The 20461-nt window shown below is 32.5% G+C and overlaps 2 protein-coding genes across 4 annotated transcripts; both read right to left on the bottom strand.

Annotated features, from left to right (window-relative positions):
- Nucleotides 1-7063: 7063 nt before the first annotated feature.
- On the bottom strand, nt 7064-8569 carry LOC133802536 (mitochondrial ATP-independent inner membrane protease subunit 1a-like). 2 transcript variants are annotated; one of them, XM_062240862.1, is made up of 5 exons: nt 8417-8569; nt 8096-8320; nt 7657-7767; nt 7415-7477; nt 7064-7330 (listed from the first exon to the last, which is right to left on the bottom strand). In XM_062240862.1, exons 1-5 carry the CDS (start codon nt 8558-8560, stop codon nt 7304-7306), a joined length of 570 nt encoding a protein of 189 aa, XP_062096846.1. In that variant the 5' UTR covers nt 8561-8569; the 3' UTR covers nt 7064-7303. The 2 variants fall into 2 exon arrangements, with proteins under 2 accessions (XP_062096846.1, XP_062096847.1); XM_062240863.1 differs by lacking the exon at nt 7064-7330 and having other exon boundaries at nt 7443-7580.
- Nucleotides 8570-16210: 7641 nt separating this feature from the next.
- Nucleotides 16211-19286, bottom strand: LOC133802154 (transcription factor bHLH144). Of its 2 annotated transcripts, none has more exons than XM_062240424.1 (4): nt 19087-19286; nt 18594-18738; nt 18246-18437; nt 16211-17357 (listed from the first exon to the last, which is right to left on the bottom strand). In XM_062240424.1, exons 3-4 carry the CDS (start codon nt 18351-18353, stop codon nt 16635-16637), a joined length of 831 nt encoding a protein of 276 aa, XP_062096408.1. In that variant the 5' UTR covers nt 18354-18437; nt 18594-18738; nt 19087-19286; the 3' UTR covers nt 16211-16634. The 2 variants fall into 2 exon arrangements, with proteins under 2 accessions (XP_062096408.1, XP_062096407.1); XM_062240423.1 differs by having other exon boundaries at nt 16211-17629; nt 19087-19283.
- Nucleotides 19287-20461: the final 1175 nt, after the last annotated feature.

Raw genomic sequence — 20461 nt, 5'->3', positions numbered from 1 at the left:
GTTAAGTCCACCTTAATAGTTATTGTAATATCCGGTAGCAATTTTTTTGTATTTTGTTATTAATTTAGCTATAATTAAAAATGTGTTATATTTAAAATAATACTTTAGGAAGTGGTATTATTTTAATTAGTCTTAGAAAGTGAGATGATCGCTTAGAATGTTAATTTATTTATTTTAGTAGTTTGAATAAATTAATACAGAGAAAGCCTAAAATTGTCATTATATTTATTTTGGGATTAAATAAATAAGATATTGAAAGGGATTATTTTATTTATTTAATATTTTATTAGTATTAGTGGTAAAGGAGAGGGATCCCCCACGGGTATTTGAAGAAATAATTTAAAACCTCCACCATTAGCAATATATCTCGCCAAATAAAATAATCTTTCTTATCGAAAATTGGATCGCCATTCACATAGGGATCGTACTCATAACATATATCATGTGAAGTTACTCTTTCTAGATTAAAGGCATCACCATGACCCCAACCCTCCGTGCATAAACTCGGACCAAGAGTTGTATCAAGACCAATCGTTTGGATCTGACTAATAAATTCCTTGTTAACACTCCCTCTAAGAGATAGATTAAGAAATGCATTGTTCTTTTCAATCTTAGTGACACGCAAAGGTATTCGATGTTTTATGAACTTGGAATTGTCTGAAATAAAAGCACTCACTCCTTCATCATGGTTGATTTCAATGGTATCGAAGCAGAAATCATAGCATGTAACAGGGATTTCCAATGTCAAGTCATACAATGATCTATCCATGTTTGGCTTTGAAGACAACTTATCCAATAATTGTGTGTAGCTATGATAGCTCTAGAATTTAGAGTTTTTTTGCTATACTTTTATACTTTAGTTTATAAGAAAAGAGTGATGAATTGAGTATTTAGTTGTTTAATTTTAATTAATTTCATCTTTGTGTCTTGTGTAGCTTAATTTTAGAGTTGAGTATTGTATTTAACTATTTTGGAATTAAATAATTAATTTGCTTTCATTTTCTGTGTAAAATGAGTCTAAACTAGTAAGGAAAGCAAAATGAATGAAAAGATGGCAAGAAGAAATTGGTGAATGTTAAAATGTGTAGAATTGCTAAAATGATTGTTGCAGCATTCTGGAGCTGCGTGGACAATTGCAGCCCAGCCCAAAAAAAGTCATTGCAAGTTGGCTTTGATAGCTAGCGTGGGGTAGGAAAAGTGTCACATGGGTGTACTTGTGTCAGGAGAGAGATGGACCAAATGAAAGTGGGCCTAAAAGTGGAAAGAATGATATGGGCTTTCTAAAAGGAAAAAAGAAGTAAAATATGCCCTAGCATATTTAATAAAGACCAAACTGAAAATAAAAAGGAGGGCTGCCAGAGAATTTGTTCTTGTTTTTATCTCTCTCTAACTCTTGTATTTTTCTCTTTTTTGAATAGTCATTTTAGTAATCCATGGATGTTGAATTTGAATTTGGGTTTTGGTTTGTGTACGCCCTGATATTTCAGCCCGGGTCTTTTAGGCAGCTCGAGTACAGCTGTCTAGCCAAGGACAGTACTAGGTGATCCACAGATTGATATATCCTCTGCAAAGGCAGTGAGACTCCCCGAGCAAATAACGCGAGCTGATGAGTACGGAGCAATAGGACACGAGCTGGAGACGCATATAAAGCACAACGTCCTAGACGCGAGCTGGCGTTATGTCCAGGTCGGGATACGCTGAAGAACTGTCATTTCCAGGAGCCTTTATAAACCTGAATACGTTATATATAAACGTGCGTGATCAGACATCACATGTCCATTTATCCCTGAATTTTCGAACACGTAACATAAACGTGCATGATCAGACATCGCATGTCCGATTATGCCAGACGACCCATGATCAGTTTTACCTAATGATTAGACCATACCTTAATATATATTGTAATATTCTTCATTTGTGCAAGACATGTCACAAAAATGATTTGTATTCACATGTTGACCCCAACACCTATCCTGGGATGGCTCTTCTATAAATACTGTAGTGGGCAAAATCAGTGACCTTGATAAAAAAGAATCCAACAAGCAATCACTCAGCCCAATAAGGTAGCCTAATTAGCCAACAAGGCCCAAACCCATGTAAATGGGCTCGCATATACAATGTATCATCCAAACGCCCAAAACCATACCCGAACATGAACCCAGATACGCTCAGTTAGCCAGGGACCTTGAAATAGTCAAGGCTCCCACCGCATTCGCCAAGAATATTTCGGAAAGAAACCACTTGGAACGAGTCAAACGAATCAGAAAGACGGAGGAGAACGGAACGAAAAGGAGGACAATAAATAAGACCATCAAGGGTTGAGAAAGGGCATCAGATAATCACTGGACTTTCTTTACTCTCTAATTGAAAAAAGGCTACTCTATTTCTGAGCGATCCAGTCAAGCAAGACTAGTTAGTCAGTCTAATTGGACCTGACCTAGTCGCTCGGCCCCTCCATCATCGCCACCATCACTCTGACCATTTTACGACTCTTCCATCCATCATTATTTCAATTATTTATATCGTAATTTTATTGCTTTCTATTATCTCTTATTACAACCCGACTGACTTGAGCGTCGGAGTCCCTTTGGCTGACACCCCACCGGTGCTCCCAATTGAATTCTCATCTCTCTTCTCTTTGTTCTTGACAGGTTGCTGGTGCCCATCATCAATTGTAAGAAATTACCTCTACAAATACCAAGACCTTCGATAAGAGAGGGGGTTGGATCTTTTCTCTATAATGCAAATACTCTGCCAAAATATAGAGAGAGATACAGTAATAATATTGACTCGTGGACTAGGGGGATTTTAGCCTCCGAACCACGTAAAAAGGAACGAGTGTTCTTAATATTCCATCCCGAGCATCCTTAAGTGTTATTATCCTTATCACGATTTATCCTTAAGCACTAATTTATTCAAGCTAATTACGTAATATACTATTGACAAAAAACCGCATTAACAGTTTGCTAAATTAGCTATGAGCTAAACTTTTTTAGACTTGGATTACTAATTGTAACGCCCTGGTTACTCCAAGACCGTTACTGTGGACTTTAAACAGTGCTTAACTCGCTAAACGAGTCATTTGGTTATAAAAGTGCACCTAGGTGTCATTGATAGGCTAAGGTAAAAGAAATCTTGATTAAAATGAATGGATATATTTTTATTTAAAATATAAAACTGTACATGGGCCCATAAAAACGTTTACTAGTTATTTACAATCCAAAATGGACATTACAATGTAAAAATCACAACTCGCCGACCTAAGCGGCAAAAATAGGGTTAACCCCTAGTTCCTCTGAGAAACACCTTGGACGTGGTGGTCAAGTAGCCGCATCTGTATACATTTCCACCTAAGCTCTCCACTCAAGACTGGGTGAGCTTTTCTTTCCCTTTACCTGCACCACATAGCACCCGTGAGCCAAGGCTCAGCAAGAAAACTTATTACTGCATGTATACAATATCAATAAATGATTATGGTAATCATTCTGGGGCTTGCAGCCCAATCAAATAAGTGATTATTGAGTCACACGATGTGCACAACCTCTAAGGATCTATTCCCTGTATAGATGACTAGTAAGTCCATCTCTAGGGTTTTGCTCCTTAAATAGATGGCTAATAAGTCCATTTCTGGGGATCTGCTCCCTAAGCCATGTGGCGTATCAGTCACCTTAGCCTTTTGGCTCTGGCTCTAAGTAACTAGCCTTTAGACTAGACAAGCGATTTTGTTTTCATCGAACTTAAGGTCGGTCAAGCATTTCATACTTATGTTGATAATGCTTATGTCGATTAGATCTAATCTTTTAGGCTTGCATTAAACACGCTAATACCGTTCTTGATTCATAGGTCAATTCCATACGACCAATGCTCAGTACCATTGCCGAACTTGACTAATAAGTCACAACTTCACAGTCAATACTGACACCATTGTCGATTCCGACTAATAAGTCAGTACCACTCACAAGTAAGAAAAACTGCTAAGCATTTAATATGCAATCAATATCCACATATAGAGCACTCAACATGCCTCATCAATAACCATGCATGTCACATACTGGGTGCAGTTTTCTTACCTCTGGTTCGAGCGTGAAATAATAAAAGAACGACCATTTGAGAGTGATCAATCCTTTGGTCCCTTAGTGGTCACCTAGTCATAACCAAATATGGAATTCTATTAATAAAATAAATCATAAAAGGTTCATGGTCTAAACCTTGCTCCCGGGACCTCGAATTGTACTAAAATGGTTAGTAGATTCGATCCCGAACCTTAGGAATTGAACCCCCGAGCCTAAGCCCTTGTAAACTCCTCCCTGGCACAAAAGGAAAGGGCAAGCTGCGACTTGGCCTAGTGAGTCGCGGCGTGCCCCAAGTCAGAGAGCACTCTTGCTGGGTACCAGGGGTGGGTCGCCACTTGCCTGGGCCAAATCGCGACTTGATCCCACGAACACAGCACCCCTACCATTTTCTCCATTCAAACCTCATCAAACATTTATCAAATCAATCCAGATTTCACACCCAAGCATTACCACAACTTACCCAACATTCAACCAACAAAACCTAAGCATTAAACCATTTAAAATCACTTCAAATAACCACTTCTATAATCAAAATTTTAAGCTCAAAAACTAACTCAAAACAGAGCAAAAACCATAAAATACATGGCTGAATTCTTACCTTAAACTCAGGTTTGCATCCCCTTCAATAGCTGAACTAAAGTCCTAAGCTCGAGCCTTGATTTCCCAGCTTAAACCTCAAATTTAGCTTCAAAATTCAAAGGAAAGAAAATAGGAGAATGATGATCGTGAGGTAGAAGAAAAGGGCTCTGTTTTGGCTTTCTAATTTCTTCTACAACCAACCTAATTCAAATATATCCTAAGGTCAAATGACCAAAATGCCCCCAAGCCTAATTATTTCCTTAACAGCCCCCAAGGGCAAAACCGCCATTTCCCATCTAATTCCGTTAATCATAATTAACGTCTTCCAATTCCCAATATTCCCAAATATTAATAAATCATATCCCATTACCCAAATCCGATGAACCCGAAACCCGAAAATCCGACCCGTGTGCACCCCTAAAAAATTCTCCTAAATAAATATTCTGCCCAGAATGCTAAAACATCATTTAAAAATTCTCCTAAAACATCAACCAACAAAACCTAAGCTTTAAACCATTTAATCCAATGAACCCGAAACCCGAAAATCTGACTCATGTGCACCCCTAAAAAATTCTCCTAAATATTATGCCCAGAATGCTAAAACATCATTTAAAAATTCTCCTAAAACATCAACTAACAAAACCTAAGCTTTAAACCATTTAATCCGATGAACCCGAAAATCTGACCCGTGTGCACCCCTAAAAAATGATGTTTTAGCATTCTGGGCAAAATATTTATTTAGGAGAATTTAGTAATTACCCATGACTTAATATTAAATATTAGCTATAATTACTTATTTCAGAGGAAGCAATTGGTGGGATGGCAAATGTAACTCTCACTCTCTTTAAGGGACCCAGATTCGAATCAGTTGGGTCACAATTGTATTTTTACAAAATAAAAAATCAAACACTTATATATGTAATTTTTCTTTCCATCTGGTGCCTAGGCCCCAGCTAGTCCTTAGCTGGGTCCGCCCCTGATTAATATGATAATAATAGTAATAAGTTTGGGAAAATTAGGTTAGATGGTGATCATATAATGTGCAAAAAAGTTCATTTAGAAAAGTTTGAACGTTAAAGATGACAAACTAAGCTGTGTAGTTTCGTATATTGGAAACCTATTAAGGTATTTTAGGTATAATTGTCGACTCAGAAGTTCGACTTTAGCAAATTAGGTTTGAATGGAAAGATAACTGAATAATATATAACTTTTTATGAAATGATCTTTCACAAATTCAGACTCATTAAAGATGATATCTGGGTCACAAAGTGATTACTTGGTTGCTAAAATTAGATAGCAAGCATTTAAGTTTGAACTATATTATTTAGAGTTTTCTAATGCTAAAACTTAAATATTTATAGTTAGAATTCAGATTTTGAAATTAGGCTTCATGAAAGCCTACCTTGGGATTGGGGGGTCGGGTTTGAAATTTGACCTAAGGTAGAAATTTTAGTCAAGGGTGTGATGGTAATATGATTCGGTACAATTAGATTAATTAATTAGATTTAAATAATTAATTCAAGTTAGTTGTAGATGATATTTATGGATTAATTAACAAAAAATTACATATTAATTAATTATGGGATAGATGTTTATTAATTAATTAGACTAAGGGAATGAAAGTTAGTTATTTATAAGTATTAATTGAATGTTTAATTATTAGTATTCCCGAGTAGGGGTATCTTGGTAATTTCCATATTAGGGGGTATGTTAGTAATTTTATCCTAGGGGCTAAAAATCAAGTCTAGTTTCATTCTGAACCTCGCCTTGGCCCAATGTGCGCCTGCTACGTGGCTGATTTGATGCAGAAATCAGATAAATTACTCTATGGATCCCATATGTATAGTAAAATTCCATTGTCAACCCCCAAGTGTCCCATTTGATATGATTTTATCCCAAATCCGACCCAAACTCCCACTTAGCCAAATAAGGTCCATAAAATTCCAAAAAGTAAAAAATACAAAAATAACTTCAATATTAATTAATTATTTAATTATAGTAATTATTGTTTGATTATTGTGTTCTGTGGTGCGGTGAATCATTTACAATCAAAACAAATTACTTGGGTCCTTTATTATTATTATTATTATTTGTCTTTCTTTTTTTCAAGGAATATTGATATGCCTGAAAATGAGCAAAGTCAGGACTGAAAGAGCTTCTTCAGAGCTTTGGAAGGTACTTTTTGCCAATTCATTCTTAATATGATATTACTTTCTTTCTTAGCTGCTTTGAGTTTTGCCATATCTGATATAAGATTGCTCAAAAGGTTTGTTTTTTGGCATATAACTGAAAACCTTTTTATGGGCACTTACCATGTTATTTATTTATGTTACAATTTTCGTTTTCACTAATAATGAAGCTTGACATGTTTGATAAGCCAGAACAGTCTCTGCTCAAACCAACACAAAATGTACCAAACCAATAGACTTCAGTATTATGAAAAATTGAGTTGAAGATCTAACAAAATTGTCAAGAAAGAAGTCAAAGGTGATTGCAATCTCAACCCAATTGAAAAACAACTCGAAACAAATGGCAGCGGCCACAGCAGCTTCAACCGAACTCTGCAAGCTTTTGCCACAACTTTGATTGAATTGATCCTCAGACTCAACAACCATTTGATGCCTCTAATCCGAATGTCTTTACTTGACCTTTCAGATTGCTTCAGTCGAAGAAAGATCCTACATTCGTGCAAACTTATTAGCAACATTTGCCATGTATAATGATTAGACTAAGAAACTAGAATATATAGTTTGTGTGCTTACCTTATCTAAGATTGGCTCTGTTTTATTTGGTCTCAGTGACCCAAAGTCTTTGGGAGGCCATATCTATCGTACAAACAACCAAAGGTGAGAGAAAAGTCTTAGCACCAATAAACTCAATCAAGAAACGTCAAGACAATCAGATGATGGCTTTTTCTCAGTATTGTACCTTAAAACCAAAGTAAAACACTTCTCAGGCATAGTGAAACAGTTAAGAATGAAGCCAAAAGAAAGAAAAAGCATACCCTCCAGATGAATTTTCCTTCAAGGAGACCATAAGGGACTGGCCCAAAGTTTCTCGAATCCCTGGATGCGTAGATATTGTCTCCCTCTACCCAAACATGTCCCTTTGGAACCTTAGAAAAAAGACACGCAATAAACGGAAATAGTAGTTTTTAGTGTTTTTTTTAAACTTCAAAAACCACACACAACAGAGTTAATCATGAATGCATACAAACCCATGACCCGAAAACTCAAAAATAATGCAAAACAACGATAAAAAAGTGAAAGAGGCATAACGTCGAACACTTGGAAGACACAAACAAGAACATGAAAATATAAAACAATTTCCAAATCAAAACAGATTCCCTATACCCAATGACCCAAAAACCAGCTTCAAACATTAAAATCAGAAAAACCCAATTGCATAAAAGAGAAGAAACGTAATTTGAAAACCATATATACCACAATGGTGTCGGTCCTATCACTCTTTCCGGGCTCAACCACATACGAAACAGAGTCACCTTCCAATCCAATCAAGCGTTTGGTGACCACAAGCGTTGGGTGCAGAGGTGATCTCACGAGGACGATATCACCAGGACCCACCAACCCAAACCGGGTCGAGATCCGTTCGGCGAGGATCAAGTTGCCATTGAGGCTCAGAGTGGGGAGCATGCTAGGACCGTAGGGCTGCAAACAGGGGATCACGGATTTATGTCCATTTTGGTAATTTCGCTACTGTGGCATTCGATGGAGATTTGATCGAGTGTGGACAGGAGTACTTACCAGAACTATGGTGAACAGGTATTTGTTGGCCACGTGGAGGCCACAGAAGACCTTTAAGGTTAAAAAGGCCATTTCCAGTCCTTCACGGACTACATTTTTCTCTTTCATCACATAAAGAAAGTCTCTGACTTTTCTATATGCCATTCTCTCTCTCTCTAGAGGAGAGAACAAAATTTTATCAATGAAAATAAAATAGCAGTCGTATGGGCAATTATGTCATTTCATAGTTTTATGGGCCTGTTGTTGTGGGCTTGAATCTTAATATAGCAAGGGTGAGCCCAAGTACTTAGACCACTCATACTTTATAAAGAAGAAATTATAACAAAATAAAAACCTTTTAAGAATGAAATCATTGGTTATGCACGAAAAACATGATTTTTGACCACTAAAAAAAAATTATTTTTTTTAAAGAACTTATGTGATAGGAGTGAGTTAAATGTTAAAAAATATTGGATAGGTTCTTGGTGTCATAAGTGACAAATAATAATAGAGACAACAATTGAAAATAATCATTATTTTATACATATAAATTTCTCTAGCATAGTACTTTGTACGGTTTTAGATTTTTTGTTGTTATTTTTATTACTTGTTTGAACTCTGTGTTTTAAAATTTTTATTTTTTGATACTATATTTTGTAAAAAAATTCAAATAGATACCTAAACTCAATTTTGATGAAGAAAAAATTGAATATAACAACACAATTTTTAAGCATAATGATTTTATTTATAAACTGAATTGTTAGTTTGATGAATTATTTGTAATTTCAGTTGAGAAAAGTTTGATTAAAATCAGGTTTAGGGTTCTATTTGAACTAATATACAAAATATAGAGTCCAAAAAATAATTTATCAAAATCCAGAATCCAACACAAATAATGAGACAAAACAAATAGTCGAAAAAAATATAAACCCTATTTTGTATGACTTTTTTTGTTGAGAGAGACAAGGTTTTGAACCCATGAAACTCCATTAATTCATATTTGACTTCATACATGCACAAAAGTGATATGGGTTTTTAATATTAAAAAAAGCCTTCTTTCATGCAACACTAATTTCACATTTATGAAGGGTAAAAAATGAGTTAATCATTTGTAATAACAAATTACAAAAAATAAGTGGGAAACAAAAATACATTTTTTTTATCATTGATATTTAAAGGTTAGTAGTTAATAATTACATCATATTTATACATGGATAGTTATATGAATTTTAACTAGTTTATCTTTATTCGTTGGCTGTGGTCAATTAGGTAATTCAACATAACAACAATATAATATTTTTTAAAAGAAAAAAATGTGACCATCATATAGAAATATAACTATTGAAAACTCTTTAATATATCTATACATATGAAAAATAAGAGATTAGATAGGATAGAATTATCTCAATTTTCTCATCGAAACTAAATTATCCCATTATATGATCATTAATTAAGTTGTTGGATTAATTTTTTTGCAATATATTTTCTAATTACTTAACCAAATCACATGATGAAATTTTGGGTGCTTCTATTGGCACATCCTTTTGTTTTATCTCCTCACCTCCTTTTCTAATTACACTCCTCATAAAATTTAAAATTTAAAAAAAAAAATTACCCTTTCCTAATTTTCATTTGGTACAAAATTACCCTATTATAAAGAATTTTTTAATTTTCATTTGGTACAAAAAAATTTATACAAATATTTAAATTTTAAAAAAATAGAAAAAATAGTAAATAAAAATATGTTTGAATTAAATGTTTATAAAAATATTAAAATATATAATATAATTTATTTTATATTTGTTCTTTAGTTTATGTGTTAAAAGCACGTGAAGAATTATAATTTTATTGCGAAACAACTAGCAATGATATTTGTGTAAATTATAATAAAGATATGTTTATAAATAATTAAGAGGGGTGCCCAGAGAAAAGGTGAAATGTTAAAGTGCACTCTAGGATGTCCAACACCCTAATACGTGGCATACTATTATTAGTATAAAAGAAATATTGGGTCTTGTATATTTCAATTCAATTTAAAATATGTGACACTTAATATTAAATTGCATCAATAATAATTCGCCACACCTTATAGTGTCTTATAACAATGCTTTGAGAAAAAATATAAGTGTAAATAAAAGTGTCCTAAAATTTATTATATACTATATCATACTTTCCAAATGTGATTGAATTAAATGGAGGGTAAAAAATAAACATGTACTATATTTTTACTCTCTTTTATTGGATGGCAAATTCCAATGATTGTGTTGGATTTTTTTTTTTCATCAATTTGACATTTGAGAGCCTAATTTGTTTTAATGGTATGTTACTTTCAAATTGGGATTCATTTCTTTCTTCTCTTTTCAAAGTTCCATTGATGACCTAAAATATTATTTTCAAAGTTTGAATTTTCTCTTTAATTTTGTTTTTCTCACACTCAAACTATCTTGTTTTTCTCTTTAATTATTCCTTTGGCTCCAACAAATTTATTTCAATTTATTTTTATTGTATACATCATATCTAGATAATTGAATGATTTTCAATCTAAAATAGGGTGGCTAAGCTATTATCACATTTGTGGTCTATGAAATATTCCCAATGGACTTTACCTCTTGACCTTTTTTCTTTAACATATTCCCTTATCTTTTTGTATATATAGAAGAAAATGTAAATATATATTTTAAAAAAACTAACTTTTGTCCCTTAAAAAATATAACTTTTGTAAGATATAAAATAAATTCACAGAAATGTACCATGATAAGTTTTATTTTTATTTTGAAGAAAATGTGTTAAGATTTATAAATGCATATAGTATTTATAATAGTAGTAAATAAATAAAAATTCCCTAGAGGTTCTCAATTTTTCGTGAGATTATAATATATAATTTTCAAATACTTCTATTCAATTTTCAAATATGTTTTATTTTAATAATCTAGTGAAAAATTGCAACACTATAAATCATATGATTGTTTGGCTGAACTCTTGTCCCTGATTTTTATATGATCTCCTCTAATAGCTAATTGTAGTTATTAATGATTTTTTTTCCTTTAAAAAAATTATGATTATTTGGTATAAACACTTTTTGGTCATTACAATGTCTAAAACAATAAATAAATAAATGTATTATCTTGCATGATTTAAAATGTTATAGTAAATATCCAAAACCTAACACTTTTATTTAGCAAAAATTGAAAATCTCGTTGTTGCATTTATAATTTTAGAAAATAACTCATGATTCAACCTAGTAGTACATATATGTCATATTGTAATTGGACCAACAAATTTGTTGACCTAATTTTCAACGACAAACTCTATAATATATAGTGTAGTTTTTACACTAAAATAGTAAAATTTTTACTGTTTTTTTATTTTATCTCTAATATTTTACTACACAAAAAATATTTTTTATAAAATAAAATATTCTCTTTATTTTTTATTATAAAAATCCGTATAGTATATATTCCATTACTTTATTAATATAATATTATTAAACTATAATACCAAAAGTAAAAAAAAAAGACTGCCTTGTTATTTTTAGTGAAAAATATGCACTATTTTAGTGTTATAAAGATCGATTGAAGATGAAAAAAAAAAAACGTTTCTCATGATGTAAACAAGACTCCCTTGAAAATAACATAAAGATGGCCAAGTTTTCTAATGTGTCCTATTTTAAACAAATAAGTATTCTCATGACTTATTTTTCAACACTTCTAATCGATGAAAATGATATTTTTTTAAGTTATTTTGTATTTTAGCCTAATTTTGATAATTTTTTTTCAAATAACATCGGTCTAAAATTTCGACTAACTATCTAAAATTTTCGACTAACTATCTGAATTTTTTGACCATCTGTCTGGAATGTCGGATGTCATTTTGCAAAAAGTTATTAAAATTAGAGCAGAATGCAAAATAACTTTAAAAAAAATTATTTTATGAAAGGACCCACATTTATATATATATTATATATAAATTTATTGGTTTTGAATCTTACATGCATGCTTACTTGATTATCATGCATGTTTCTTTTTCTTTTCTTTTATTTTATTAAATACCAACAAACAAACAAACGGTGTTATCTCACTTCTCACATTTCTCCTAACCTCATATAAATTAAGGTTGATAATGCCTCCTTGATCAAAGCAATTAGGTTAAAGATGATTGATAGTTGATGAGGAGCCCACTAATACACACCAAGCCCTTGAAAAGTTATTTACAAGAACATAAATAGCTCTCTCTCTCTATATATATATATATATAAATATATATATATATGTATTCTTTGTTCTAATTATATCAAATTCTCTCATTTGATTTAAAACCCCTTGAACCATAAGACTTTGTTGTTGCTTTAACTAACATAATGAGCATTGAGTGGATTTATATGACGCTCCCCCAAAGTCAACTTATGGGACATTAATATTATCCTTCTTATTCTTATATTCTACAACTCAAACTTATTGTATTTTCATATTTTTGTTGGGGACTAAAGATGTTCTCCAGGCAAAGTAGATATATACATATATAATATTAGAATTTAAGCAATGAGCTTTACATGTTTCAAAAATATTCTCACAAATATTTATTACATAGTGAAATAGGCTTGTATACTTATAAGTTTGACCAAATACAACTACTTTTTTTAGTTTCTTTTATTTAAATAAAAATTCACAAAGGGTGCAGCAAACTAGAAATTGATTAATTATGCTTTGTGAGTCAATGATGATATGATTAGTACATCCTATACTCTTATGAGTGTGTAGTGATCAATATCATTTTTCCTTTTTAAGTTCTAAATCCACTCTTTTCCACTAGAGGAAAAATTGAAAGATAAAGAGATTCCAACATGAAATCATTATTAATCTTAGCATTATTAATAACCTCAACTCTATTTGTTCCCTAAAAACTTGTAACACCCTACTTCACAATGTAAAACTATTATGTATAGCAAAGTCCTCTTATATGGACATAAAGGAAATAAAAAGTCCAAGGTTATTATAACCTCTAACTTTGACATATCAATATTATAAAAATAAATGTGATAATGGCTTTTGGGGTGATATATGTACTCTACCAAAAGTAAAAATCATGGTGGGTTTTACCAATCCATATGAGCAAAACTAAAGTACTATTGAGTATAACTTTTTTTTTTTTACCTAGGAGAGGTAATTCAAACAGTTAGGCGTGTAGTTTGTTCCAATCAAAACTGCGCTCCAAGTCTTTCCTGAGTGATTATATAGTAATTATTATATTTTTTAATGGAAGTAAAATATATGATTATTCGAGTTATGCATTCATTTTATTAGCATACTGATTCTTTTTATTAAATGCATAAAGGGTGTTGTCGTTTTCGTTGAGGGGATAAAGCTAGATCAAGAACAGAGGTAGTATAGGGGAGGGAGCTTCTTTTTTTTTTTTCTTTTAATTTTTTTTATATAATTAATTTTATTTTATTTTTTAAAAAAGTAGCACTTAAGCTCTCCTAAAATTCTAAATAGCCCCTTCATAAAAATCAGGCTTTGTCCTTGGGTAAGGTTGTCCAAGTAAATTTAACCAAATTATGGTGGGTAAATAAGTTTTGGGGAAGATGAATGAACCTTTTGCCCTAGTATGTCAAAGTTTAAAGGCAAAATATCTGGGTGTTGCTCTTTTTTTCATTCTTTTACTAGTGTATGTGTTTTGAGTATTATTTGTGGCTTGGAATCAAATTCTAGTAGACATTGATATGTAAATCCCTACACTATTGTTTTTCCAGCATGATAGAGCACTCACAATCGGTGAGTTATAATAGCTAATATTATAAAATTTAGCTCAAAATCATAAAAAACGCACTTCATTGGATGAGTTAAATTACTCCTCTATTTAGCTCACCATATATTCAGCTCAACATGAACCTACGGCTTACCTCTCATTCAAATATTTTTTATTGTTATTTTAGTCCTTTTTATTATTTCTCTTTCTAAATTAAGTATTTGTTTATTCTTCATCTCATTTTTCTATTATTTTAATTAATAAAAATATTTAAATAATGTAGAGAGAAAATATAGATAAACCGATGTATGGTGTAATGTAAAAGTTTGAAGTAAAATAAAAAAAAAAAGTTTTAGTGAAGTAATTTAAAAGATAGAGTAGAGCACTCATTGAAAGTACTTTAACTTTCTTTCACTCAAACATTGACGTTAGAAACATAACTTTCTAACCACAATAAATTTAAAGAGAAAAATATTTTATAAATTGCTATTTTAAAAAGCGATTAAATAGAACATAAATATTTTTTATAATTTTAAACATCTTTTATAAATTTTGAAGATTTTTTTTTTGAATTGATGTGTTGGGGCAAAGTTGTCAATCACCATTTTCTTTCACTTATCTTACTTACTACTCTTTAAATCAAAATTACACAAAATTCGGTTAAACCCTACGATGAAGATTCTTAGAAAGATATTATATAAAAAGACAAAATAGTAAAATTAAAAAGTAAAAGTGGTAAAAAAAAATCAATACCTATTGTCATAAAACTTTATTAAAACTAAAGAATAGCATGAGTAGAAAGATGTGACAAATTTTTTTGATTCCTCTAATTTTTTTCTTGTAATGATGATAACTGGAACTCTTAAGTTAGCTAGAGTATCCTCACTCAATCTGAGCATAAGCAATCAAGTGGTAGGGCAAATTTTCACTAATAAAAAAAGTATATGGAAAAAGCATTCCAAACCCATGTTAGTTTGTATAGAGAAGAGAAGAGATTAAGATATCCAATCCATCTATGCTTTTTGGATTTGTTCTTTTGCAACACATGTTTAAGAGTCTCACCAATGAATGGGTTGACATCATATTAAAAATATGTTATATTTAATTAATATTATTTGTAATCAATAGAAAAATGGTATCTAAAATCTATTGATTAAAACTTTGTTTCTTTGTTAGTTTCAACTTTGACTTTGAGATTCAGTTTGCTCAAGAACTTGGCATAATTTTTAGTTGCATGAATATAAGAAGAGATAATTTTTGTTTTGTTTGGTTTTGTTTTGATTTTAAGGCGAGAATTGTTTTTCCAAGTCATTGGACATTATATTTCTTTTTGTACTAAATGAATAAACTGAACACCAAAACTCAACAGGCATTTGACCAAGAGAACACAATAGTCTTAACTCACCAAGAATGGTCCCCAAAAAAATAAAATTACTCATGGAGGAACCTAAAGATGGCACATAAAAACAGTAACAAGAAAATGGGCAAATAGAAAAGAAAGAAAACAAAAGAATAAGGGAAAAAAAAAAAAGGAAAGGAGTAAAATGTGGTGGTGCTCCACTATCACCACTACCCCTATTGGGAGCTTCGACTTAGGAATGGAAAAGGCACCATATAACAATGCACAAACACAAAAAAAAAAAAGAGACCAAAGACAGTGACACAGAATCGTAGTCATATATGCTCACATAAAGTAGTAGTTCCCCCATCTTGTAGCCTCATAAAAACATGTATATTTATATTATAATAAATATATATAATCATATATGTGTGTACTAAAAGCAAAAGGGCATACTGGATTCAGCACAAGACATTAGTAAACAAACAATGTTGTGTTGTGTGGTCATGTGTGTGCGCCACAAACCCCACTGCCTATTGGATATGTGACAGAAGCACCATGACCACCATGCATTGGGGGGCCATTATGCTCATGTTCTCTGGATTTCAAACTGATAAGAATGAAAATGAAAAGTGCGAGGACAACAGCAAAAGAGAATACTGTGAAGGGCCATAATTAGTAGGCATTCATGGCAAAGTGAAGAAAATTATTAAACATTGCAAAGAGATGAGTAAAAAAAGAGGCATAATTATATAGCAGCAGCAGCAGCAGTCAAGAGTAGTGGCAACACACAACAATAGCAATTTATGTTTTAGCAAACTAGAATAGAATACAAAATGAAAATATCAACTCCTTCAGTCCAGCCTAACGTAATGTCTCCCTGCTTTGTAAAAGATGATTGAATCTAAGATGATCGAATGGAGATTCGTTATTCAACATGGAAAACAACCATAAGCAGCCTCGGATCAGTACAGTAGTACACACCTCTCTTGACTGCTGGAGTTTTCAGAGCGCTAACACTGGATATTATTATCTTCGTCAAGCCCACCTGAAGAGAAAAACAAATAGAGAAAGCGAAAAGGGAATAGTAGAACCATAACTGCAGTGGTAGAAACAAGCGAGTTTGATCGCAATTACCATGACATAATTCAGATCCTAATTTTTAAAATTTTTAACTCCATGCTTTTGCACTTCAACCTTGAGAGACTTCAAGTACTGAACAGCTTCATCTAGGACGTTTACAGTAGTCATGTCATTACCACCAGGTACAAGTCCTCGCAATGCCTTCATCATTTTTTTCATTTTCTGTTGCTTTCTTTCGCTGTTGCAGCTGCTACTGCCACTGCCAGAAGACTTCTGAATAGAAGATGATGATCTATTCTTCTTGGTCCTTGAACCATAATTGGAACAAGATTCGGGGGATGAGCTTCCATAATTTCCATAAGTTCGTGCAGTGCTTAGCTCTTCCTCATCGTACTCCTCTTGTTCTTCCTCTTCCAAGCTCAGCAATGCATCAATATCATCTGAGTCTTCCTTCAGAGTAGAAGATATTTCTCCAACCTCATTATTCCTATCTATTCCTCCAAAATAATCCTGGACATAAGCTGAGCCCATGTTTAAAGCAGGACTACCAAATTTGTGGGCAATAGCAGGGTGGAACATAATTTGACTGCGATGATCAGTCTGATCAAATATAATGAAATTCTTGGGGCAGACCTCAGAGGGCTGAAACTCAACGCCATGAAAATGTTTCAGGTGGTTACCACCAGGAGGTAAAGCCGCCCCAAAAGCAGATGCAACTGGAACATGCATTTCATTATTACCCGCTTGATATTCAAGGGGAGGTGCCTTTTTTTCAGGGTAAAATTGGTGGTTGCGCTGCATCAGGATTCAATTAGTAGATGAACGTTGGGTTTTCAGCTTTTTGAGTAGACAATTATTAGGTTTCAACTGGAACAAGGTTCTTAACGCGATCACAAGACTATGCAATGAATGAAGAAGTTATTGCCACTCAGGTACAGTAAAGCCAAATACTATAAGGTCTTCTTACGTATAAACAAAACCAGAGGGCAGTCCGTCCCAAATCCCAAAGTCCGAGGGTTACAAACAGACTACGTCACAGGTTTAAGCAATTGACGGAAATACTCAGCCTGTAACAAGAAAGTAGTAAGATAGACATGGTTAAGACAACAACAACAACAAAGGAACTACAATAGAGAATTAAGTACAAATTATCCAAGTAAAACTTAAATTACGACAATGACTAATGTTAGATTTCGAGCTACTTTGGTGTGAAAAAGTACATCATAGCATTGCTGTGATCAAATGACAGAGAAAAAATACAGCATGCTAGGTAGGAAGACGAACACCAACAATTACACGAGTGCACAGTATAGTCTGCTTGCACAAAAGATTCCAAATTTCCAAACAGTAGAGTTTGCAATGATATGGTAAATGCAAAATAAATGGCTAGTTCCCCAACTCATAAACCACTTAACCGAGTAACAAAACTACAATCTGAGTCAATGAGTCAAAAATAGCTCCTCCAGTAACTCCATACAAAATAATAAGTAAGACAAGGATCATGAACCAAGCAAGATAAACATACTATAAACAGTATTGTCTTTAACATACAATAATCACTCAATAATCCTTTCCCAGATAAGAAATGTTAAGCTTGGCAGGATATTATAACACACAACTGAAAGTTGACAAGCACAAACAAAAGTAAATATAGAAAAATGCTAAAATGAGTAACATTTGTACCTGGCAAACTTGCATCAGTTGGTAATAAGCAATGACCCCCACACTCATTTTAATTTTTCCGACTTCTTTAACTGCTCGATATCTTTTAATGGTTATCGCAATGAACATCCTCGAGCCTCCAACCAGCTTTTTAAGATTCAAAGAGAGAAAGAAAAGGCAAACAAATCGAATTCTTCACCCTACAAAAACCTCCTGCAAAGCCCCCCCACAAAACATTAGAATTAAAAGAGTAAAAGCCAAAATAACCAAACACTAGTATGTACTAAAAAGGGTCACAAATATTTCATCGTTTCCATTGAATCTTATAAAAGAAAAAACACAAACAAAAAAAATCCAAAAGGGTCTCACCAATATGAATCAAATTACAGAATAACGCGAAAGAAAACCACCAAACGAACACATTTACTGCAGTAAGTTGAAAGAGATGACGTCCAAGGCATTTTGATTCAATTCTTCAATTCAAATATCATCGAAAACTGGATCAAAGCTTTCACTGCAAAAAGAACAAAGGGTCCATACATAAGCAAAACCATAAATAAATAATATGTAATATAAACATATAAAGCTCACTTTTTTCTCTTCTTCTATGAAAAAATCACTCACAAAAACAATTAAAAATTCCATTTCATACTAAAATTTAAATTTTCTCAGCATCCAAACAAAATGGTACTTTTTTATAAACAAAGAGAACCAAAAAAAATACTAAAAAGTTCATACAAATCAAATCAACAAAAACCCACATAGAAAAGCAAAGATCTACGATCAAATACACAGCAGAACGAGCTCTAACTCAAAACTTGAAACCCCAAAAATTCAAACACAAAAGAAAACAAAATCATACGGTTATCTAGGAAGATCGAGAGGAGTTGACGATGATGAAGTATAAGAAGTTTAAGGATTCTTCAGTTGAGATGAATTCCCCTAGATTTGCGCTGCCGAACAAGATCTATACGACGATATTGTTGTAGAGAGAGAGAGATAGAGAGCAGAGTTCGGAAGAGAGAGAAAGAGTGAATGAGAGTAGTAAGGGCGTGTTTGGTTTGAGGGGTATTTAAGTTTTTTAAGATTTTGGGTTTGGATTTTTATGGAAAGATGTGCCGGGTTTCGAGACAGTGAGGAGTCAAACCCGGAGAACGAGAGCCGTTGGATTAGAGGGAGAATTGAACTCTCTCCGTCTATTACGGATTGAATATCGACCGTTGGATTAAGCACGCGTGCGAGGGAACACGTGGGGGCCCACCAACTTTGACGAAAACGGAACGGAAAACACCACTCTCTCTCTTCATCACTCCCCCCGTGTGTAACTCTCGCTTTCATAATTATTGTTTATTATATCATTATTATTAATTAATTAATTTGTTTTTTTTCCAAAAATTAAAAAATTAAAATTAGTCTAATCCTTGCCCACTATTTCATTTTCTTCTGTGTATTATGAAAGGACAATTCTCATGTGTTTTGCATTGATACTTTTTCACTTTGTTTCAAAAGTTTTTTTTTTTTTTAACTTTAGTATATAGACTATAGATTTGTTTTTTTAACCTAACCTTCTTTTTTGTAATTATACTAGTAACATACTATTTTTTGTGAATTTTTTTTTATTTTATAATTGCATAACTATAAATATGAGATCTTAGAAAATAAAATATAATATATTTTTATTCTATTGGTGGAGTTATCGTCTTCCCTCTTTAGAGCACTCATAATAGATGATGAATAATAGCTAAATTTTAAAAATTTAGCTCGAAAATAGTAAAAGACTTTTCCAATAGATGATGTATTTTACACAAATTTATGACCGTACATCTAAACTTATGAATTACTATTCATTGTTGTAAACATATCTTATTAATTTTTTTTCTCACTCCATTATTTTTTTTCTTTTTCTTTTAGGCATTCTCCTATAACATATATATATATATATATATGACAATTCTCATATAGGCGCTTCACTTTAAGCCCTACCAGTGGGGCTCTCAGTGTTCTCGACCTGTGAACAGTTTTCGGCGCGATTTTTTTTTCATGACCATGTATATTGTAGCTATTTAAAGCATCTGCAAATTTTCAAAAAATTTCGAATAATTTACAGTACCAAAAACTAAGTTCAAACATGTTATTGTACATGTAACTAATTTTTTTTATGCTCGTGGAAAGCAACATGTTTGAACCTAGTTTTTGATACCGTAAACTATTTGGAATTTTCTGAAAATTTGCAGGAT

Source organism: Humulus lupulus, chromosome 9, assembly GCF_963169125.1.
Source record: "Humulus lupulus chromosome 9, drHumLupu1.1, whole genome shotgun sequence".
NCBI classification, from domain to species: domain Eukaryota; kingdom Viridiplantae; phylum Streptophyta; class Magnoliopsida; order Rosales; family Cannabaceae; genus Humulus; species Humulus lupulus.
Note: the sequence above shows the minus strand (reverse complement) of the source record. Positions and strands in the feature narration are given on the sequence as shown.